Source organism: Herpailurus yagouaroundi, unplaced genomic scaffold (genome assembly GCF_014898765.1).
Source record: "Herpailurus yagouaroundi ecotype Mexico unplaced genomic scaffold, PumYag 216, whole genome shotgun sequence".
In the NCBI taxonomy this organism is placed as follows: domain Eukaryota; kingdom Metazoa; phylum Chordata; class Mammalia; order Carnivora; family Felidae; genus Herpailurus; species Herpailurus yagouaroundi.
The window spans coordinates 7854041-7876482 of NW_024412447.1; the positions used below are offsets into that span (position 1 = coordinate 7854041).

Here is a 22442-nt window from a genome sequence, read left to right on the forward strand (position 1 = left end):
GAAGGAAGGAAGGAAGGAAGGAAGGAAGGAAGGAAGGAAGGAAGGAAATGGGAACCAGAGCAAGACCCAGAAGAAAGGAGTAGAACGCATAGCCCACTAAAGCCCACTCTCAGCTTTAGAGAGATGCTCTCAATCTCAGTGAGTGCTTCCTCTTCCCTTTCCAAATCTCTGGCAACCCCTGTAGGACCAAGATATGGTCACAGAACTAGAGAAAAGGGGCCATAGAGGCAACTTTGACCTGCTTCTAGCTGGCTCAGACCAGAGCTACCCAAACTAGACATGGCCTAATCCAGTTCACGAGATCACTGAGATTTGTAGCCAAAACTTCAGCTGGTACTAAAGTATTCCTCTTCCTGCAAGAATACTCCCTTCCGCTCACACCGGTCTCCCTTTCAGCTTGTAGTAGGTAGCTGGGGTCATGAAGGCAACGGTCCAAGAATTCAGGGATACAGGGACTCAGATAGATCTTGTGTCCTCCTTACACCCAGAAAATATGACCAGTTCCAGGCACTGGGCTAGTTGTTGAGGATTTACCTATCTGTAACAGATTTGCTTAGAAAACACAAGAGCCTCAAAAACCAGAACAAGTTAGCCTGATTTGACAGTGGACAGTTCAGAAACCATCCATACATGCTGAGAGGTCTCAGAAGAAAAGGGTTCATCAGAAGGCCTCACCCCCGCAGAGAGAGTTTGCTCCAGGAAGTGCCCCATTTAGCGGTGCCCTCTGCTTTTCTTGGATATTTTGAGCACAGAGATGACGATGTAGCCTCACAGTGGAAAGCCTGCCTGGTCCTGCTTGGCTCCGCCCGGGCCCCCTCCTTACCCTTCCAAATCTCTCTTCCTCTATTTCTTTAGAAATGAAAAACCAACCAGATCTGCTTCCAGCCATCATTACATTTCTCATAAGCCTCACGCAGTGGGATTATTTATCTGCCCACGTGTGGGCAAAGGGTATGACTCATTCTGTAAATCCCTCAATGGTAAAAAAAATATTCCATCAGAATGAAACTTGTCAAGGAGACACCATCTGTTTTCCAAGCCGCTTTCCTTGAGGTGGTTCCTCAAGTAAATTTTGGGGTGACAGTAACAAAGTACTTAGGCTGTGGCATTTGTGAACACGGGTCTCACGTGCCAGTCACCAGAGGGTCCTGCGCTCACACCTCTGCCTTTCAGCCAGCACACCGGCGTCCTACCACCACATGGCCTTTTATCCCCTAGCCACCAGGTGTCGCTTTGACTCCAGTGGAAAGCTCTTCTTGAAGCAAAGCAGCTGTGGCTTCTGCCAAAATCTTCCCGAGTTTGCACCCCATTCAATCAAACAAGTATTTATTTAAAAGCTTAACTTGATAGGGGTGCTGTGAAGCACGTTTTGCAAAGTGTAAGTGGTCTTTCTAACTATCCAGTACCTAAGGAGAACAGACACTAAAAAGCTGAAATGCTACGTGAGTCACTTCAAAAAGGGCTGAAGGGAACACTGTCGAAATGATCACTAGAGTCTACACCAGACTGTGAGGCTTACTTGGAGTGGGGCGTTTGCTGGAAACTTACAAGATGGAGAAGACGGATTTGGGTCTGTGGGGCAGAACTGTAGGGCATTTGAGAAAACACTGTGAACAAAATGACAAAGGAAAAATAATAGCAAGGCACGTTCAAGGGACACACCTGAGGAGGAAGTCCCAAGTCACCTTGAGACTGCTCCTCCCTCCTCTGATAACCCAGCCAGTCAAGTCTCCCCCTCTCCTGATCTAGTCAGGCAAGTCTGGACTATGTCCCTTGAATCAGCCATGCTTTCTTGTTATCCTTCACGTCCCAGGCTCATAGTCTGCAAGTCTAGCAAAAGGCAGTGACATTGACCATGGCGGGAAACCAAAAGATGGGATGGTTTCAGGGGAAGGCGAAGGTTTTATCAAGTGAATTTTGAGACGACATTGGGATTTCCAAATGGGGGATCCAGGATACGCTTATTCTACTAATGTTGGGTATCTGCTGCCGTATGTCAGGCATTGTGCCAGGCACAGTAGAAACACCAAAAGACAGTTCATCCTTTAGCAGAAATAATACATGTTGAATATGCTACCCACCATACACAAAATTAGAGTTTAGAATAGTTTGGATTAGAAGATTTAAATATCTAGATTTGATAACCATGAATACCAATCATAATTGAAGCCAGTCAACAAGCACTATGTTTGACGCTGTGAAGAAACAGAAGATGAATAAGATGCCATCCCTGAAGGGAGCGCCTGGGTGGCTCAGTCAGTTAAGCATCTGACTCTCAATTCTGCCTCAGGTCATGATCTCACAGTTGTGGGTCTGAATCCTGGATCGGGCTCTGTGCTGACAGCATGGAACCTGCTTAGGATTCTCTGTCTCTCCCTCTCTCTCTCTCTCTCTCTCTCTCTCCCTCCCTCTCTCTCTCTCTGCCCCTCCTCTGCTCATGCTCTCTCTCTCTAAGTAAATAAATAAACATAAAAAAAAAAAAAGATACCATCTCTGAAGGAGACAATCCAGCTGAAGAGACAAGGCCAACTCACACGTGCAGCCAAGGGACAACACGGCATGCTTACCGAGAGTACCAGGCAAGGTTCTTAGCTACCAGGGACAGAAACCAACTCTAGCTAAGGGAAGCACCAGAGGAAACTGGGGAGCTCAGGGAATTTCCAGGAGGGCCAGAGAACCAGAGAAAGGTCTCACACTAGAGGTAGCACCCCAAATCACACTGGTGACTCTGCCCTATAACCTTCACTGGGCCCCGGACACTGCCATTGGTGCCGCTGTACTGGCACCCTAGGTTTTGACCCTCTGCCCTTCTACCAGAGTCTTATATCCCTTCCATCACCTCATTCCTTCCTGGACCAAAGTCCGGACAGATGCACAGATTGGTCGAGTCCAGCAGACATGCCAATGCTGTGGGCACAAAGAAGCCTGCAAAAGTGAAAGTCAGGAAATTTCTCTCTTTTTAAAAATGTTTATTTATTTATTTTGAGAGACAGAGTGCAAGCAGGGGAGGGGCAGAGAGAGGCAGGGAGATACAGAATCTGAAACAGGCTCCAGGCTCTGAGCTGTCAGCATAGAACCCAACTTGGGGCCCGAACTCACAAACCACGAGATCATGACCTGAGCTGAAGTTGGACACTTGACTGACTGAACCACCCAGACACCCCAGGAAACTTCTAATGTTTCACTGGGAGGTTGTTCTGTCTCACCCTAGACTCATAAGGTGGGATTCCCAAACCCTACGACATGGGGTTGGAGCCTGGGAAGTGAAAAGAAGGGCAAACATCCACCACAGAAGATATTCTAATTGTCCAAACTGTTAGGAACAGCATATAGTAAGGTCCCGATTGCTCAGTTAAAAAGAAGAAGAAAGAAGAAAGAAGAAAGAAGAAAGAAGAAGAAGAAGAAGAAGAAGAAGAAGAAGTTGTTGTTGAAAAAACAATGATGACTACAAATAACATCATCTGGGAACTATGGACTACTTAAAGAATGTGCAAAAAGTGGGTGCACAGGTTATCACAAGACGGAGAAACACAGAGCATAAACTCATAGAGATGAAAAGGCTTCAGGCCACCCCCCTGCCAACCACCGCAGGAACCACCGCTACAACCAGGTGAGGGAAGGCTCAGGGAGGTGTCAGCATGGTTTGTAGGGTGACAATACAAATTAGTCATCAACGTGAGTTGATTGGCCCATTTCAGGCACCTCTCCAATTTGTAACTCTCCATTTCATCTTTGTGCCTGGATTCCCAAAGATGATCTTCCAGCCTTCCATTTATCCTTTCATATTGTCCCCCAGATTACTGTAAGATTAACCTTCTTAAAAGTGTTATCGCCAAGTTATTCACCAGCTCAGGCAACCATAGTGACTCCCAACTGCCCACGGCCTCAAATCCGAACTCCTCTGCAGACACAAGCCACACTGGATCCACTAACTCACAGATTCGCTACATTCACCGTTTGCTAACAGTGAAGAAATCCAGCCCACTGTCTTCAAAATGATGTAAACCACTTGAAGTCTAGGACTCTACATGAGCAAAACCCATATTTCTAACAATTCTCTCACAAATCTTCTCTTTTCTGCAGCGAGGCAATGCCACGCTGAGACAAGGAATTCTAGAAAGTATCAGCTTTCCAAGGAGTGTAGGAGTTCACATCTCTAGAGCTTCCAAATTTCCACAGGCTGTTGCTCAGCTCTCTGCTTTACGTCTTTGCCTCACGGCTCATTACTTCCTTATCTACAACCTTCTCCTCTTCCCACCAGGAGCACATTTCTTTCATTCCTTTTGCCTTCTGCCCTTCTTACACATTTCCTTTCCTTTTTTTCACTCCCTAATGATTTACCCTTCCTAACTCCAACAGCTTGCTTTATTGATCTTATACTTGACCTAAAAAAAAAAAAAAAAAAACAACTATCAAGATACTTCCGCCAACATGTAGGCCATTGGCAAGCTGAAGGCAGAGGAGAAAGGGGAATGAAAATGAGGAAGAAGACAAAGGAGTAGACCAAAAAGAGTTGAGAATAGGAGAAAATGACCAGCGCCACCGTCAACAGGCGTTGACAGTATGCTGGATACTCTGCCCATCCTCAAAACCATCTTGCAAGGCAGGTACGGCCATCCTCAGTTTTCAAATGAGGAAACTCGGCTGAAATGACTCACTGAGGCCGCACATCCGGTAAGGGTCAGAGACCACACTATATGCCAGATGCATTAGGCCCCCTGTCTTGCCACAATAGCATATGACTTCCATATCCAAGAGGAAGAAAAAAAGAACATAAAATGGTGACAGGCGAGGCCTTCCCAACAATTGTTTCAAGTGGTACCCGAAAATTAAAAAACGTCATTTTCCACATGACAAAATTTAAGATTTTCTCTTAGGTGCGAACCGCTTTACTTGACCGCAAGGAAAGATACACGCACATGGGCAGCCAAAGAGCCCGTATCCCAATCCACAGCCTCCTCATTTTTAAACTTGTGTCTAGGCTACATGTGTCCCTTTTCAGTTTCGACCCATGCTCACCTTGTAAGATGCTCTACATTCCTCTGGCCTCCGTTCATGCCCCTCTCCCTTTTCTTCGCATCGCTTAAATATCAGCCCCTCCTTTTCTCCCTTATTTCCCGTCTCCCTCGTTACCTGTGCATTTCTTACTTGAGGAGAGTGCTGCATCTAGCAGGTTCTCAGTACATGTCTATTTTGGGCTCCATCCTTATCTTATGTCAGCCCCACCACCGCGCTTTGTCTAGCCTTCCCCAAGTCATCGCCCCTACCCCAAATCCAGTTCCCACCCTGCTCCGTCTCCATCGCCCCAGGCCCTCCATTAGTCCTCCCCGCTTTCTCACAAACTCCAATGGTCGTCCCTTCCGCCTCTCACCCCTTTTCCCGCCTTTTTCCCCCTCAAGGTGCAGAAGCGCGAGGACCGCATTGTCCACCACCCCCCATCCCCCAACCAGCCTACCAGAAAGCCTTGTTACCATGACGATAGAGCTACTCAAAGCCGAAGTCGAGGACCTGGTTGCCATGGCTTCCGCTTCTCCGCCTCCAGCCCCGCCCGCGCGCCCCGCGGCGCTGGCGCCTGCGCAGTACGCCACTCGAAGGGCCTCCGAGCCGGGGCGGGACGGGGCGGGGCTTCAGGCTAGAGGGAGGGAAGGAGGAGAAAGGATAAGAAAGGGAGTGGAGCTGGCGTGTACGGTGGCCGAAGAGGGACGCGCCGAGCCGGAGGCTGCAGGATGGTAGGCTGTGCGGAGAGGGAGGGGAGGGGGAACCGAGGGGCGTGGGTTGCACCTGCGGGGGTCCCTGGGGGCCGCCCTCTGTGCGGGCCGCCCTCTCTTCCTCCGGTCCTCACAGGCCCCACTTACCTGAGCGGGTGGGCGAGCCGGCCTCGGAAGGAAGAGCAGCTGGAAATGGCTTTAGGGAGAAGGGGCGGGGAGGGGCGCATTTGTGGGGCAAGAGGGGGTGACTAGGGGCGGCGGGACCGTCTCGAATCGTGGGGACGTCGCGGGTGGCGGTCCAAGGGGACCTCCCGACCACTGCCGCAGGAAAGTCGCAGGAGGAAGAGGGGCGCGGGGGCCTGCCGGCGGAGGGAGGCGGCGGGGTTGGCGGGTCACCAAGACCCTCTGTTCCCGAGCAGCCTAGAGGAGCGGCGGCCCGCGGGGAGAGCCGTGTGTGGGAGGGGACAGTTTCCGGGTCCGAGGAGTGGACGTCCTGCCTCGCTTTATCTCCCAGCTCGCCTACAGGCTGGGGTGAGGTGGGAAAGCCAAGTGGGCTCCAGGTCTTGCTCTCCCGGACCCAGGCTTCGGATCCCCGGCTCCCGTGTTCTTGGCTCTCCGCCCCCCATCCCATTCTCTTTCCGGAGCCCAGGCCTTCCGTCTTCCTGCTGGCTTCCCGCTTCCCCGCCCCCCAGTCTCAGACGCGCAGGGCTCCCTTGCGCCCCTCTGCTGCCCTCCCACCACGCTAGCAGTGTTTTCCCTTCCCCACCGCCCAAAACCCTAAAGTAGTATTGTTTCAAACACCTACGGATTCCAGCCCTGGTAATGCCCAGGGAGAGGAGCACTGGAGGGACAAGGCGATAACTCCAGGATATATAGACTGGATGGACCCCCTGGAACTGGGAAACTGAGGGTGCATAGGGTAGTGAGGACTCTGCCCTCCTCCCCGCTCAACTCAGCCTGCACTGTGTTGCACAAAGCTTCAGGAACCACCCTGAATGGCAGTGTCCTAACTGAGGAACTGAAAGGGAAATTGTCACCTGGTGTCTGGAGAGGTGTCGGTGCCTCACAGGAGTCACCTTAAAAGGAAAAAAAAAGAGAGGACTGTCAGTGGCCAGATGCCTGGATGGCTGAGGAGAGAGGAGGGTGGAATTTGGGGGTCCCAATGCCCCTGGGCATATGACTGGCAATTGAAGGCAGTGCACTGGGGACATCAGCAAGAATGTATGTCCAGGATGGGGTGGAGAATTGAGGTAGCTTTTCTAGAGACAAAATACCCCATTTCAGCGTGGTGGTGGACAGAAGGACCATGGAAGAAAGCAGACCTCTCTTTGACTTCAGCTATGGGCTGTTTGTCACTCTATTAGGCATTTTAATGACCTGTGGAAGACAAAAGTATGAAACAGAAGGTGAAGGGATAATAATACTGACTCTTAATGTGTTACAGTGCTTACCACGTGACAGGCACAGTTGCATATATCAACTCGTTTAATCCCTCCAAACAGGAAGGTACTTTTATTACATCCATCTTACAGACCAGGAAACTGAGGGCCAGAGACATGAAATAATTGCCCAAGGCAAATGACTCAACTAGTAGAGCCAGGGTTTGAGCCCAAATGACAGACTCAGAAGCTCTGACATGTTCCAGAAGGAAGGGCACCTGCTGGCGGGAATACCCAGAGTTGACGGCAAGGGCTGATTTTCGAAGCAACCGGGGCCATGAATAGAGAAGAGTTAGATTGTGTGGATGTGATGGATGCATTTGCGGCTGTGTTTCTGGAGTAAACAAAATCAGAGAACCAAATCTCTGACCCTCTCTGGGGTCTCTGGCCCTCTCTGGGCTCTGCCCCCTCTCCCTAGATGCGATTCATGCTGCTGTTCAGCCGGCAGGGGAAGCTGCGGCTACAAAAATGGTACCTGGCCACATCAGACAAGGAGCGAAAGAAAATGGTTCGGGAGCTTATGCAGGTGGTTCTGGCTCGCAAGCCCAAGATGTGCAGCTTCCTGGAGTGGAGGGATCTCAAAGTCGTCTATAAGAGGTGACTCACCACCAGCTTTCAGACTGGTCTGGACCCTGCTTGATTGGGGCCTGGCAGTGGGTTCAGATGGCCGAGAAATAAGGCATCCCTTCGGGTCAGGGAGGATTGGAAACTAAGGGCATCCGGAGGGCAGTGATGAAGTCCAGCTTCTTCCTTTACTCTCCGAACTTCCCTTGAAGACCTTCTTGTTCCCCACTTGTATTGCTCAACCTGACACCTACTTCACCTCTGTCGGAAAGGCCCTATTCTTGTCCATTGCACACGTCCCTCGCAGCTTCATTCAACAGTCCTAGGTCCTGCACCACCTTTCCCAATACACACACACACCCTGTCCAGTTCCTTCTTTGAGCAGGTGGATTAGTTCACTCAGGATTTTGCTGAGTCAAACTGAACAGGTCAGAGGGCGCGAGAGGAAAAGAGTGTGCGTGCCTGTCTTTGCCTGTGCTTGTGAGAGCCACCTCGAGGCAGAGTGAGTTACTATTTGCATACCCTGGGGTCACCCTGCCTGTGTCCAGTAGGGACATAGACCCTGAGCTGGAAATGAGGGCAAATGGGAGGTTTGAGTGCAGAAAGCCTGGATCCAGAAGCAGGCCCAGCAGCCCCCCCCCAGCTACCCCGCATGTGCCCCTGTCCACAGATATGCCAGCCTCTACTTCTGCTGCGCCATCGAGGGCCAAGACAATGAGCTCATCACGCTGGAGCTGATCCACCGATATGTGGAGCTCCTGGACAAATACTTCGGCAGCGTAAGTGTCCCCACCCACCTTTTCGTACCCAGCAGTCCCCTCTTCTACCAAACCCTGGGACCCTTCCAGGCTCTGCCTAGAAGATTTGGGCGAGGTGAAATTGGAGCAGTGAGAACAGTAATTAATTTCCCATTTTAAACCTTAAGCCTATTAGCCATATCCCTTAATCGGCCCCTGGGCCCGGGGCGGGGTGGGGGGGGGGTGGCAGATCAGAATCTGCCACTTAATCAAGTGGAGCTCAGCTCAGACCTCTCCCATAAGGACAGAAACCAAGTTCAGATTTTATCAGTGGCTCCTGACCTTGACTTTGCATTGGAATTTCCTGGAGAGGTTTGTTGTTGTTGTTGTTGTTGTTGATTAGTAATGCCTGGGTCCCACCTTCAGCAGTTCTGAATTAACTGATCTGGGGTATAGCCTGGACATTGACAGCTCAGATCTTAGATGGAGAATAGTAATGACTCCATAATTTGTATTCCACTTAATGGTTTACAAAGGGCTTTCAGGCTCTCGTGTCTGCTCCTTATTCTATCCTGCGAGTAGGTGTTGTTATCTGCATTTTCAGATGAGAAAATTGAGGCTCAGAGAAATGAAGTGACATGTGCATCTAGCTGCCTAGGGGCAGAGCCTTGCTTAGAACTCAAGTCTTTCTACCTGTGATTCAGAGTCTCCTCCTCTGTTCCATAGTGTCTAGGAAGAGAGACTAGCCAGCCTCTGGTGGGAACAATGTCACAGATTTGGAGGGGAAGGCAGCAGGAACTACAGTCAAGAAGGAAAAGTCAAACTGAACGCTAAGGCCTATGGGTTGGGGAGGTCATCGACCTGCGTGGCAAGAGCCCGGGGTGGGAGAAGTGGTCCCAAAGAGAAGACCGTGGAGCCATGATGAGAAAAGAAGTGGGCAGGATGCCTGTGTGGCTCAGTGGGTTAAGCGCCTGACTGTTGATTTCAGCTCAGGTCATGATCTCTTGGTTGTGAGATCAAGCCCCACGTGGGGCTCCACACCGAGTGTGGAGCCTGCTTGAGATTCTCTCCCTCTCTCTCTGCCTCTCCCCCCCTCAAATAAACATTTAAAAAAGAAAAGGAAAAGAAAGAAAAGAAGTGGGCGGCTGGGGTGCAGGTGGGGTGGGAACGCACCTTGACACTCAACCCTGCCTTCTCCCTCCCCCTCCTCCCAGGTGTGCGAGCTGGACATCATCTTCAACTTTGAGAAGGCCTACTTCATCTTGGACGAGTTTCTGATGGGGGGAGACGTCCAGGACACCTCCAAGAAGAGTGTGCTGAAGGCCATCGAGCAGGCAGACCTGCTGCAGGAGGTACGGGCCTGGGACAGCGAGGAGGAAGATGAGTACCGTGGTGGAGGGTGCCCTCCCTGCCCTGGACGCCTTGCCTGCCAGCCACGGCTGCCCCTTCCCACCACCAAGGGGGCCCCCCCTCCCTGTGGCGTCTGGCCCCCACAGCACCCAGTTGGCCAGCTTGCCCTCAAGCGCTGACTGCTCAGGGTGGGAGGTATGGGTGGTAGGCAGCCCGCTGGGCCCGCTCCCCCTCTTTCTCCCAAGACCCAAGGTGTCCCATCCTAGCTGAATCTCCCGTGTCCCATCCTTCTCTAGGCATTTAGGGTTGCTCAGGGAATTGGAGAAGGGGCACATGATTCTTCACTCCCCTGGTGTCTTCTCCTTCCCCATTTTTTCTTAATGCACACACACACACACACACACACACACACAAAAGCCTCTGCTCCTCAGAAGCGAAGGGTGGCGGGGACTCGGGGGCTGGGGTAGAGGGTGCCTGGCTGGGGTTCTCCTGCTCTCTGACGCCCCCGCCCTCACCCCATTACTGCCTGCCCCCTCTCTGCTGTGCCACCGCTGAGACTTGGTGCAGGGAGATGAGTCACCGGAATCTGCAATGACAAGCAAGCTGGCCCGAGCTGGCTCTGAGGAGGGGGAAAGATGGGGGCTCATCTCTGCAGTAAGAGAAGGAGCAGAATTGAACTTGCCACCTCACTGGTCTGACTTCCCCTTTATACACACACACACACACACACACACACACACACACACACACACACACGCCCTGGCACACACCCACCCCTGTTACTAGTGCTCTGCTCAGACCCTAATGACTCATTTCTCTGCAGTCTGGTTCACCTTCCCTCAGGGACCTGATGCCAACTGATTACTCCCTGCCCCCACTCTGAATAAAAGAACCCAGCCAGCTGGCACCCCCAGCCTTCAGAAAGCAGGTTCCCTCCCCTGCCCGCCTCCATCCCAGCTTCACACCCTTCCCCCTCAGATACTGAGACTGCGCCCCTGCTCACCAAGCTCCTGGTTTGGGAGTTTCTGGGTGGTGGTGGACTCAACTTGGACCTCCTTCCTCGCCACAGTTGGCCTCTGGGGGGTGGTCCCTGGAGACTGGGGAGCTCCCCGGAAGGGTCCCCAGCTGTTCCAGCCTTGAGCTCATGTTGGCTTCTCTCTCCCCTCCCCGTGTCTCTCTGTGCTTCCCCGACTCGTGATGTTGTTGTCTTGCCCACCCTCCTCTGCCTCATTCCCTGTCCGCCTCTCCTGGTGTCTCTGCGTCACCCTCTGTCTGTCTCTGCCTCAGGAGGATGAGTCGCCTCGCAGTGTGCTGGAGGAGATGGGTCTGGCGTAGCCCCCGCCTGGGCCGCGTGGAGATGTGGGGAGCTGGTGGAGAGGCAGGGCATGAGTGCCCCCTTTTCTCGACGGGACCCAGCTGTCCCTCCTCTGCTGCCTCACCTTCTTTCAGAGTGAGCTGTGGGCTCAGGACCCTCAAACATTCCCTCCCTCCACCTCTATCTCCTGTTTCCCCTTTCCCCAATGAAGGTTTTAGGAGGTAGGCAAATGTGACCAAAATGGGGGTGCTATTTGGCTTTCATTCCCTGCCTTTGAAGAACTAATGTTACCCCAAACTCACTCCCCTCCCTTATAACTGTAAATATATAAATATGTCAGGTTAAAGGGAAAAGGTTTTCAGGGTTCTTCTCTACTCCCTGCCCCAAAACCTACCTCCACCCTGCCCCATAGTCAGCCAGGGCATCTTCTCTGCCTGGGGCAGGGGCGGGGAGGGGGGTCCTGTGTATTTGAGAGGGAAGTCCTTTCCCCTCATCTGCCCTCCTCCTCCCTCCTCCTTGGCTGCAGTGGGGACTCTGTCCAGTGCCAGGGGAGGGACAGCGTGGTTAATTTTTTTCTAACCTTGCCACTTTGAGGGAAGTGAGCTTTGGGGGAAGGGCAGGCTTTATGGGAGACTGTCCGTCCCTCACTCCGTGTTCTGGGTGAGGCAGGAGCTAAGAGGTGGGGTGTGGGAAGTGGCTGACTTTATTTCCTTTCCTCTGAAATAAAAGGAAAAGCATTTCTGGACTTTGCCTGCTTAGGCTCTGTGAAAGAAGGAAAAGTTTCTGGGATCAGTCAGGAGGGGATGGGAACACTGCCTCTTCACCTCCCTGGAACTAGGTTTGCCAGAGTTAGAGAGAGAGAGGAAGAAAAAAATACAGGACACCCAGTTCAATTTGAGTGATCATATTTTTAGTTTATGTGTCCTATGCAAACACATCCGCTGTTTATTCAAAATGAAATTTTAACCGGGTGTCCTGTACTTTATCTGGTACCCCTATTCCAAATGGGTTTGTGAGCTCAGTGCCTTTCTGAACACGGTGTCTCCGGCTCTGGAGCTGCCTTTGGCCAGGTAGGAGCCATTCCTGGGGACATAGTTTCACACCTCTGAGGTTTCTTTGTGGAACATTTCATTCGGCTGTTTTTTGTTTCTGTTTTTATTTCTTTTGAGAGAGAGAATGCTGGAGCGAGGGGCAGAGAGAGGGGGGTCAGAGAGAATCCCAAACAGGCTAAGTGCTGTCAGCGCAGAGCTCGATTCGGGGCTCCATCTCACCGTCCATGAGATCGTGACCTGAGCCAAAGTCCAGAGTTAGACACTTAACTGAGCCACCCAGGCGCCCCTCAGCTGGTTTAGTTCTATTTGGAGAGAGGAGTCAGGAGTTCAACAGTATATCCAACCCTGTGTGCTTTGCAAAGGGTTGAGAAATGTCTAAAAGCAAGGTGTTTTCTATAGCTGGAGGCCCTTCTTCCCTGTTTGTTGCGAAGTATGTAGGACCAGGGAATTTAGGGGGCAGTTAAGGGAGGCGAGTAGGTGGAACAGGGACTGTGGGGAGCCACCAGTACTGCCTAAGAGGCCAGAGGACATGGACAGAAGAGCCTTCAAAGTGGCCTGGAGCTGCCCCACCCTGGGGACCAATGACTTTACCCCCCCCCCCCGCCACCACCCCTAAGCTGGAAGTGGAATTTAGGCTTTCTTAGTAGATGTGGGCCATATTCTACTCTTGAATATGGTTGAAAGTGGTTCCACTACCCTCACTTTGAACAGGGTGTTGTGGCTGGCGCTTCCCTCACCGCCCCTTGGGGAGGACCACGGAGGCCCAAGGGGACGGGTGAATAAGGGAGAACAAAGTCCTAATAAAATAGTCACTTTTATTTCTTAGCAAAACTATTTCCTCCGTGAGGGGTATTTACAACAGAGAAGGGAAAGAATAGGTAAGTTCACACCGAACTGGAGAGGGTGGAGAGGCTCCTGGGAGGCCCAAAGGGCAGGAGACAGACACTTCTTCACACAATTAACTGGAATAGCTTTTTCCGGTTTTGGACGGGGACGTCCCGAGAGGGACTAGTGGGGACCAGAGGCCGTGGTAGGAGAGGGAATTCGCACAAACCACCCGCCCGCCTGGGATGGCCCCGGGAGCCCCCTTGAATGAATTTGGGGAGTTCGGGCTTCGAATCCGGGAAGCTGACAGGTCCCGGCGCAGCCCTGGGGCGGGGCGAGCCGGGGGTAGGGGCGGGGCCAGGCGGCGGCCAGGGATGGGGCTGGGGTGCATGCAAACACCTAGAAGGGGAGAGGAGCAACACGGAGGGGGGGTGGCAGCGCGCGCGTGTCCGGCGCGCGGGGGCGGGACCGGGGCAGGTCACGGGCGCCGGAGCAGCACGTGCTCGATGTAATTCTCCAGCTCCTCCTGCTCCTGCATCCGGCGCTCCTCCGCCTCCGCCTCCTCCTGCGCGCGTCGCGCCTGGGCCTCCCGGCCGGGATAGTGATGCGAAGGCGGCAGGGCGTGGTGGTAGTGGCGGCGGCGCGAGGCAGCGGGTGGCTGCAGTGTCCGCGGCCGGATGTAGTTGGGAAAAGGGTGGTAGGGCCCCGGGGGAAACAACTCGTCCTCCTCGCGATCCCAAGGCGGGAGCACCTCGTTCCAGTCGGGCAGCTCCTCTCGGGCGGGGGCGGGGGCGGGAGGCGGGGGCTGCGGGGAACGGACGTGGGTGGGGGCGGGGGCGACCCGGGGGTGCGGCACGGGCTCGGGAGGGGCGTTCTTCTTCCGCTTCCGCTTCTCCTCCACCTCTTCGATGATGCTGACCACGTCGTCTGCTGGCAGATGGAGTTTGGTGGACAGCTCAATAAGGCTGTCGATCGTCTGAGGGTCCATCTCTTCGTCGTCGTCCTCCTCCTCCCCGCCCTCCTCTGCCCCCTCAGCCTCCTTCCGACGGTGGCCGGGCATCTCTTCCTGGGAGCGCTTGTCCTCGGCTCCGGCTTCTCCGTCCTCCTCCTCCTCTGCGAACAGCAGCGCGTTCTGCCGCGCCCTCTCCGCCTCCTCCGCCTCTGCCTCCGCCTCCGCCGCCTCCTCATCCTCTTCCCCCACCCTCTCCGCCCCGCCGCGTCTCTCCTGCTCCGCCTCCGCATCCTCCCTCACGCTCTCTCGCTCCTCCTCCTTCTCCTGCAGCCCCCGACCCCCAAGGCCGCGCTGCCGGGCCCCGCCCTGCAGCAAATATTGGAGCAGCAGGTCCGAGGCGAGGTCTGCCAGCCGCTCTTCCTGCGCCGCGGCCTGCCGTGTGGCCTCCGCCTGTCGCCGCCCGGCTTCTACCTGCGCCAGCCCTTGCTGTAGAAGGCGCTCCCCAGCCTCAGAGCCGCCCAGGAGTGAGCTCTCCGGACGGCGCGCCTTGGGGAAAGGGGCGCCCAGGCTTTGGTACGCCTTGGATAGGGGTGCCAATGCCTCACCTAGATGTGTTTTGGGGGAGGATACCCCTTCCCCGAACTGGTGGGCTTCAGGAAGGGACCCGCTCTCGGGCATACGCGCCTGGAATTGCGGGGGAGCGGGGGGTGGCAGGGGCGCGCGCTCCGGAACGCGCGCCTGGAACTCTCCCCAGGAAGCGCGCCACACGCGCTCCGGCCCGGGGCTCTCCAGGTTGACTCGGGTCAGAGTGTGCGTGCGAGTTTCCGTTTCTGCTGCCGCTGTCTCTTGCTGGCGCTTGGCGCTGCTCGGACTGAAATCTCGCAGTTCCTGGAGCAGAGAAGCTAGCGCCTCGAGCTCCTCGGAGGGGTCTCCAGCCTCGGGACCATTCTCCTGAGTCTGAGGGCGAGGCGGGGCCGCAGGTGCCTGGGTCTCCGGCGCCGGCAGGCTGTGGGTCTGGCTGCGCACGGTCTCGGTCAGCAGAGCTTCTGCTGCTTCTTCCTTTGGCCCCTGCTGGGAGCCGCCGGGAGCCGGGGGCGAGGCCGGGCGGTCAAGTGCCTGAAGCAGCACCGCGGCCAGCGCCCGGGGATCCACGCCCTGGAAAAGCTCTCCCTCGTCCTGCGGCTCAGAATTTCGAGCGGCTCGGACCTCTGGGGCGCTAACATCGTTCGGCCCGGGTGCTGCGTCCCCAGCTACCGGCTCTTTATGTTCAGAGCTGAGGGGAGGTGGCTGCGCCTCAGGGTGCCCCGGGGGCGCTGCTCCCAACCCCTTGATCAGTAGAAGGAAGCAGACGAGGGTGGAAGCCTGCAACCTGAGCGATTTCATGACCAAAGGACTGCCGGAGACTGTGAAAAATAGAAGGGACCAAAGAAAGAGAGGGTTTCTGTAAGAATTTTCCGCTCTCTGATTCTATATCCCCTTCCCCCACCTTTAATCAGGAAAGCCAGGGCTTCCCTCATCCCCCTAACCTTACCCAGAGGAGGGACGTTTAGAAGCAAAGGAGGAAGATGTTGTGCCGATCTCTGGAGTCGTGTAAATGGGAAAACGCCCGCAACCCTCGCTCCCCCAATGCCTCTTCGCCCCCTTGCCTAAGCCATCTCACTGCCAGCGCCCACGTACTAAGCAGCTAAGATAAGGTGGAAAAAAATCTCTGCTCCCTCCCCACAGGACTCCCCGGATGGTGCGTGGGCGACTTCAGCAGCAAGAGAAAAGCGGCGACTCCCCCACTTATCAGGGACCCTTACCGGGGTCTCCCCGCTGTGTTTTTAACACCCCCATCCGGGAGGAGAGAGAAACCCTCCCTCACGCCCACGGCTGCTGAGGGTTTGAGGGATGGACAGCGGAGTATTTACCAGCTGGTGTCACGATGCGGGAGGTGGAGAGGAGGGTCGGGGCGGGGTGGGGACAGGGAAAGATCGGGACGCGTCCGCCTCGGCTCCGAGCAGTGGCTGGGATAGGAGCGACGGTCGAGTTCTGGCGTCCAGTGGGTTGGGCTCAGCTGGGTCCGCGCGGCTCTGGGCGACTCGCTCGCTCCGGCTTCAGCACGCTGGACAGCGCCCGCGCCGCTGCCGCCTTATAAAGGGGAGAGCGCAGGGTCACGTGGGCTGGCCCCGCCCCATTGACGTCAATGTTCATTCATGGGGAAGCGGGCGGGTGCCTCGAAGCGGGGGGCTGCCCAGTGATTGGAGGATGTGGGCTTCTCCCGGCCTGCGCCTGCGCACTGGGAGCCTCGGCTAGAGGGGCGTGCGTTAGCCTAGCACCAGGGAAATGAATGAATGAATGAATGAATGAAATCGCCGAGGCGGGCGGGGCAGGGGGCTATGAATGAATGAAGGAGGGACGAGGAGAAAAGGATGAATGAATGAATGGGAGAATGAATGGAAGGGTGGATGCGGAGACGCTGCAAAGCGGGAGGGTGGGTTACAGAGCAACTTGCAGCTGCGGCAGCCCGCGTCGCTGAGCCGAATAGGATGGGGGCACTCCCGGAGTCTGACTGGGTATCAGTAGGAGATCCATACTGGGGAGGGGGAGGATAAAGATTCCAAAGCCGAGGAAGGGGCTGGACTCCCCATCCCCCGACCGCACGCACGGTCCATAGGGAACACACCCAAGGACGGCGTGAACCCGAGAGAGGAGGGACGGATCTGCGCGCCTGCGGGCGCTGTTCGCGGATCTACGGTGCGGGGTGCCAGTCCTGGGCCGGGGCAGATGGGTGGATCTTGCGGTTTTGGTAATCCCGTTGGAAAGGGTCCGAGTCAGAAGAAAGGGGAAAGCTTGAGGATGTGTGTGCCTCTGTCTTGTCTGTTCACAGTCGGTGCGTGTTTGGAGAAAAAGGTGTGTCTGTCCTTCTGTCCATCCCACTCTGTAGCGTATGTTGGCGCCCCCGCTTGCCCCTTGTCAGCCCACTTCTCCCCACCTTCCTCCTGCTTCTTTCCCTCCCTCTGCTTCCCCCCCAAAGGACATTTGGAGGGCGAGAGCAGACCAGGTGGGGAGGGGGTTGCGCAGGTTGGGGGGGGTGACTCAACTCCAGCTCTCTCCACCGCTTAAGGGGAAGGTTTGAACGCGGTGGGGTGGGGGTGGGTGTGCAACGTCAGAGACAGCCCCTCTCTACCACCAGACCCCTCGCCAGAAGGGTTGGGGTTGGGGGCTTGGACAACTAGAGGTTGGAGGGGGGGGCGATGACGCACAGATTGCGCAAAGAGAATCCATCAGCGAGCCGGGTCCAGTGAAGGGAGACCAGCCGTGGGCGGGGGTGGGGGGGGGAGGACGGAAATGGGGAGGGGGTAGGGGAGAAGAGAGGAAGGCAAGGGGAGCAGCCACTGCAGGAATGAAGGGGAGGAGGGAGGTTGAAGGGGGCTGCGGTGCAGGCAGAAAGCTGTGCGGGGGCGTGGGCAGGGAAAGGGGGGAGTGACAATGACACATGCCAGACACACAAGAACTGCGGACACAGGGGTGCCTATGGGCACACGCAGGACACCCGCGCCCTAAGACTCTGGAAACCGAGATCAGGGCAGTCTGTCAGGGCTCAGAGACTCTTTCTGAGCCAGTCCTCAACCCCCTCCTCATCTCTTCCTAGCACTGACCCTCCTTCTCCCTCTCTCTCTCTCTCTCTCTCTGTCTCTCTCTCTTTCTCTCTCTCTCTCTCTTTCACACACACACACACACACACACACACACACACACACACACACACACTCACGTGCTTTCCCTCTATAGCCAGCAGTGACTTCTCGGTTCCATCAGTGGCTCGACTTTCCCAGAAGAAAGCCCATCAGCTCTGCAGGGAAAGAGGTGGGGAGGAGCAGAGAGAGAGGCAAGAGAGAAGAGATGGGAGCAGGAGAGGGAGGGAGGGAGGAAGGAATCTGGAACAGGTAGAAGGAACAGGCTAAAGGAGAGGGGGGAAAAAAAAGCCCTGAGAACCAAGGTGACTGTAGAGATGCCAAAGAAAGCAGAGAGAGGAGGGGGCAGCAGACCCCAAGGCTGTGATTAACCCCCATCCCCCAACACACACAACTGTCTAGGACCACTCCCTAACCCTGTGAGCTCCCCTCATTCCTTTCTCCTCCTCTTCTCTCCTTTATCTTCCCAGCCTGGTTACTGAGAGCAGTGGAATGGGGAGGGGGTCACGTTACCTTCCCGAGGAGGATGAATCAGTGAAATGGCTCTGACATCTGGAGGGGGGAGGGGAAACCATCCAACAGAGAAGGGGGGCGGCCCCCCCCCCCCCCGGGGGGGCCCCAGACTGAGAGCTGATGGGGCTAACAACTAAGTGTGAGATGAGGGGAGACAGGCACCTAGAGAAACAGTTTGTGTTCCTGGGGGCTTGTGTACGTCCCCATGCACCTCTGTGTGCATGTACATATATGTGCATGTGTGTTTGTGTGTGTGTAGAGATTGATGAAACATAAACGGGTGGGGAGAAAGGGAATTGGAAGACCAGTTGTGTATTTAATCAGATAGAGTGGATGGGCATGGTAGTGTTCCAATTTAAATATGAAATCTCTCCCAATCTGTGTGGCCATGTGTTTTGCCTGTGTCCAGATGTCTTTGTAGAAGTATGAGTGTGCAGGGGTTCTGATCCTTCTGAGTGTCCATATACTTGCGTGGTTGGGAGACTTTGAGTGCATCCAGTCTGGGCATCTGCTGGTGTCTGAAAAGTGAGCCTGGCTTGATGTGTCAATAGTGTGTGTGTGTGTGTGTGTGTGTGTGTGTGTGTGTGTGTGTGTACGCATGTGTCTTTGTGCATTTCCCTGGGTCCTTCCATACCTTCTGATATATGTTAGAAGTTATGTGGATGTTTCTGTCTTTGATCTTGCTCGCCCCTCCCCCACATCCACCATGTCTAGATTTCTGTAAAGTAAAGCCACTCCTCTGCAGCCCCCAAGTTTGGGTCCTTGCCCCCCATTTTCAGATCATTCCTCCATTCTTCCCCAACTCTTCACCCCTTCCTTCCTTCCTTCACTCAGCCCAGAAGCTCAGGAGGGCTTCTCAGACACTGACATCCCAAGAATTTCAGTCAGCATGGGGTGGAGTAGGGGACAGCAAGGTGGAAGCCAGGCACCCAGGGTGATAGGCTTGGTCATTCCACAACCTGGATCATGCCTGCACAGACTCTGAATCTCTGGGTCTGTTTCCGCCTCTCTTCGTCTCAGTTCCCTACCTGGGTCTGCGCGTTCACACACACCCCACCTCTCAGAGATGTGATGCGCCCTTCATATCCTGCTGCCTCTAGGGGCTTCTGGAAAAAAGCTGGACTGGGGACAGAATCCTGGAATCGGTAGAGGAGGGAGGTGGCAGGAAAGAAAGAACATGGAGAGACAGAGCTGGAAAAGGCATTGCTGAGATGGGACCCTGGAGGGTATGCCTGGTGCTTGCTCTGAGTTATTTGTATAAATCTATCTCTGTCTTTGTTTCTGAATCTCTCATACTCTCCAAGAGGGCAGCAGGAGAAGCTGGGATCCGGTGGAGTAGTGATCCAAGCTGAAGATTTGGAAAGCCAGGAGAGGGGGGACAGAGCACTCTGTCTTTTCCCTGAGAAGCTTTGGAAGAGAAAAACAGGCCAGGGGCTTGGGGACCCTGCAGCTCACCGTCCCCCCATCTTTCCCTTCCCCCCAACTGGTGACTCACCTCTGCAGCCTTTCATTGCGTCAGCGATGGGGGGACAGGCAGGGAGGGGGCACTTTATGAGAGGGGAAGGGGTCTCCACTTAGAACTGAAAGAAGGCACAGGAAGTCCCCCTGAAAATGGCCCCATTAGAAAACATCATTGCCCTATCCCCTGCCCACCCCAGTTCAGTAGGGTGTAGGGTGGGGAGTCCTGGGGAGGGGACTGAGAGGGGGCTGAGGGCCACTGGTGGGACTGGGGATGATGAGTGATAGGAAGGGGGTGCTCACCCTGATTTTCAGTTCCGGGGTCCCATTCCCTCATACCCCTACCCACTCCTGAGTGGGGGATGGGAGACCCAGCAAGCCGGGGGAGGGCAAAGCCGCAGAGATGAGTCACCAAGAGAATGAGAGAGAGAGAGAGAAAGAGACAGAGATGAGGGGAGACACAAAGAGAGACAGCTTCTGGAGAGACTGAGAAGGGAAAACACACACACCATAAAGATGATATCCACAAACTAATCAGAGAAAGCACATTACTTTCATAATCCTGAACCAGCCTCCTCCAACACCCACCGGTCACATACAAACATACTATTATTCAGAGTGACACTGATATTCTGAGACACACCCACTTACACAAACACAGTATCACACCTAGCCTCGGCAGTGTCACTCAGACACATGCTAAGATGTGACCAGGGTAATGGAGATTTGCGTTGAGAGCCCTCGTTTCTTTTACATGGGATGGTGGGAGGGGGCAAAAACCCTGAGGGAATGTGACTTCACAAATCCAAGATGCGGCTTCAGGGACTCGCAGGCTATGCCTTGCACACACCACGATACACAGTTGCCTACCTCCCCATCCACACATACATAGTAACATATCAAGCATCCTCCTCATCCAAAAGCCACTTGGAGTACCTGATTCTGGGGTACACCAGGCACGTTGTCCCGAATACATCCCACCCGGACACCCTCTGACTTGTACACACATGTACAGAAACGCAGACACACAAAGACTCCCATGGACACACTCACACGGACGGAAACCACCTTGCGCTGCCTCGCCTGCGTCCACACGTCCTGGCGCCCCCTCGCGTTACTTTTCGGAGTCGCAGTCTCCGGCGCTCTGGAGCTCGGCTCCCGGGGGGGCGGTGCCCAAGCTCCCTCCACCTCCTCCCCCTTCCGCGCGTTGCCCACCCAGGAATCCGGAAAGCCAGCGCGCTGGCCCAGAGAGCTGGGAGTTAGACGCCTGGATGGTGGGGCTGAGGGAGGCCGGTCCTGGATGCCAAGGGGAACTTGGGAGAAAAGCCCATAGAATTTGGATAGCAGCGGACTCCCAGGCCCAGGGGAAAGCGAGACCCAGGCTTGTCAGGGCGCCGCGCAGCTGCCCGCCTCGCTTCTGAGCAACCGCTTCTTTCTGCCGCTTGGCTGGGGTGGGGGTGGGGGCGCGCAACGGCCAGCAGCCCTCTCCAGCTCCAGGAAGTCATTAGCCCCATTGCCACAGGGCTTAGAGATCCTCTCTAATACAGGCTGCTGGGGAAGGGGGAAGGATAATGCGCCTCATCCCTCCCCCGCTGAGAAGTGAAACAGACACAGAGGGTGGGCTAAGGGTCCTTTTTATTGTAATACAGCCACGGCTGAAGTGACAGGGAGGGTGGCAGCATGGCCAGGCGCTGAAGGCAGACAAGCAAGGCAGTGTAGCACAACAGCAAAACCGGAACTGGGGGAAGTGATGGAGCAGCGGCTGTCCTCTGTGCCCACCTTCTTCCACCTCCTGGCGCCCTCCTCTGCCCACGTCTCTGATTCCATCCCCAGCGACCCCTGTGCTTACTGTCAACAAATCCCTAGCAACTGTCCATCGTCCAACAAGAAGTTCAAACAGTCACCGCCACAACGAGTGAGGTTCTGAGGCATGCTCTGGCTTGGGACAGACCTGAACTCCAGTCCCTGCCAGGCTCCCAGCTACTCTGAATGACTTGGGAGTCACTTTGATCTTTCTGAGCCTGTTTCCTCCCTCGGTGGTAGATGTGAGGATCCAGTGTAGAAGACAGCGCTGTGCAATTGCAGCTGTTACTACTTGCATTGAAATAGAAAACTGCCAAAGTCCAAAAAAAAACCCCATAAAGGAACCAGAGGAAGGGAGGGATGTCCAGAAATATCTGGAGGCAGGGGTTCCAGTTGCACTAGAAGGAAGCCTGGTTAGAGCCAGAAGACAGCCCCATACTGGGCTGAGGAAACTGCACTTCCCAGCTCAAGCCCCCTGTTTCATATCCTGGTTCAGGCACTGGTTGGGGATATAGGAAGGGGGCCTGGGAAATAGCAACATCGTGCAAAGTTGGACGAACCCCATCGGGGGGGGCAGGCTTGTAAAGATGTGTCACCAGAGGGTCAACAGGGCATTATGATTGTTTCATTTACAGGCTCTCTCTCCGTATTGCACACAGGGCGGGTGATGAAGAGTTCATGGGGAAGAGGAAGGGAGGAGCAGACAAATGGGCAATGAGGAGCTAAGTGTCTGCGGGGGGGGGGGGGCCGGGGAATAGGAGGATGGGAGCTCAGAGAGAAGGAGAAAGGGGACACTGATGCAGAGGCGCAAGAGACTGAGAGGGAGGCAGGAGGGGAGCGCGGGGCAAGCTCTGAGAGCTTGAGAAAGGGCGGGAGGAAGAAAAGTAATACGTGTTGGGCAGCTGGACCTTGCACATCCCTCTACCCGCTTCCGCCCACGAGGAGGCAGAAGGGAGAAGCCAGGAAGGACGGAGTTCCCCGCCAGCCCAGGGCGACGGACAAGAAAAGGCTCTGAAGCCTGTGAAGGAACCCATTCTTTGGCCCGTGAG

The 22442-nt window shown here is 55.0% G+C and overlaps 2 protein-coding genes across 3 annotated transcripts; one reads left to right on the forward strand and one right to left on the reverse strand.

The window, feature by feature from the left end:
* The first annotated feature begins 5607 nt into the window (after window positions 1-5607).
* AP1S1 (adaptor related protein complex 1 subunit sigma 1) lies at window positions 5608-11858 on the forward strand. The gene is made up of 5 exons (XM_040456034.1): window positions 5608-5729; window positions 7566-7744; window positions 8382-8490; window positions 9663-9800; window positions 11086-11858. The coding sequence occupies exons 1-5, from the start codon at window positions 5727-5729 to the stop codon at window positions 11131-11133; spliced, it is 477 nt and encodes a 158-aa protein (XP_040311968.1). The 5' UTR covers window positions 5608-5726; the 3' UTR covers window positions 11134-11858.
* Window positions 11859-12960: 1102 nt separating this feature from the next.
* On the reverse strand, window positions 12961-20740 carry VGF (VGF nerve growth factor inducible). 2 transcript variants are annotated; one of them, XM_040456037.1, is made up of 3 exons: window positions 20659-20740; window positions 15853-16072; window positions 12961-15345 (listed from the first exon to the last, which is right to left on the reverse strand). In XM_040456037.1, exon 3 carries the CDS (start codon window positions 15323-15325, stop codon window positions 13469-13471), a length of 1857 nt encoding a protein of 618 aa, XP_040311971.1. In that variant the 5' UTR covers window positions 15326-15345; window positions 15853-16072; window positions 20659-20740; the 3' UTR covers window positions 12961-13468. The 2 variants fall into 2 exon arrangements, with proteins under 2 accessions (XP_040311971.1, XP_040311972.1); XM_040456038.1 differs by lacking the exons at window positions 15853-16072; window positions 20659-20740 and adding an exon at window positions 15474-15606.
* Between the last annotated feature and the right edge of the window lie 1702 nt (window positions 20741-22442).

What these genes read in the sequence shown, in the direction of transcription:
- AP1S1 (XM_040456034.1), top strand. An exon ending in TGGACAAATACTTCGGCAGC is followed by an intron (nt 8,491 to 9,662) that starts GTAAGTGTCCCC and finishes CCCTCCTCCCAG; the next exon opens with GTGTGCGAGCTGGACATCAT. An exon ending in AGGCAGACCTGCTGCAGGAG is followed by an intron (nt 9,801 to 11,085) that starts GTACGGGCCTGG and finishes TCTCTGCCTCAG; the next exon opens with GAGGATGAGTCGCCTCGCAG.
- VGF (XM_040456037.1), bottom strand. Translation starts at nt 15,325, where the DNA reads ATGAAATCGCTCAGGTTGCAGGCTTCCACCCTCGTCTGCTTCCTTCTA.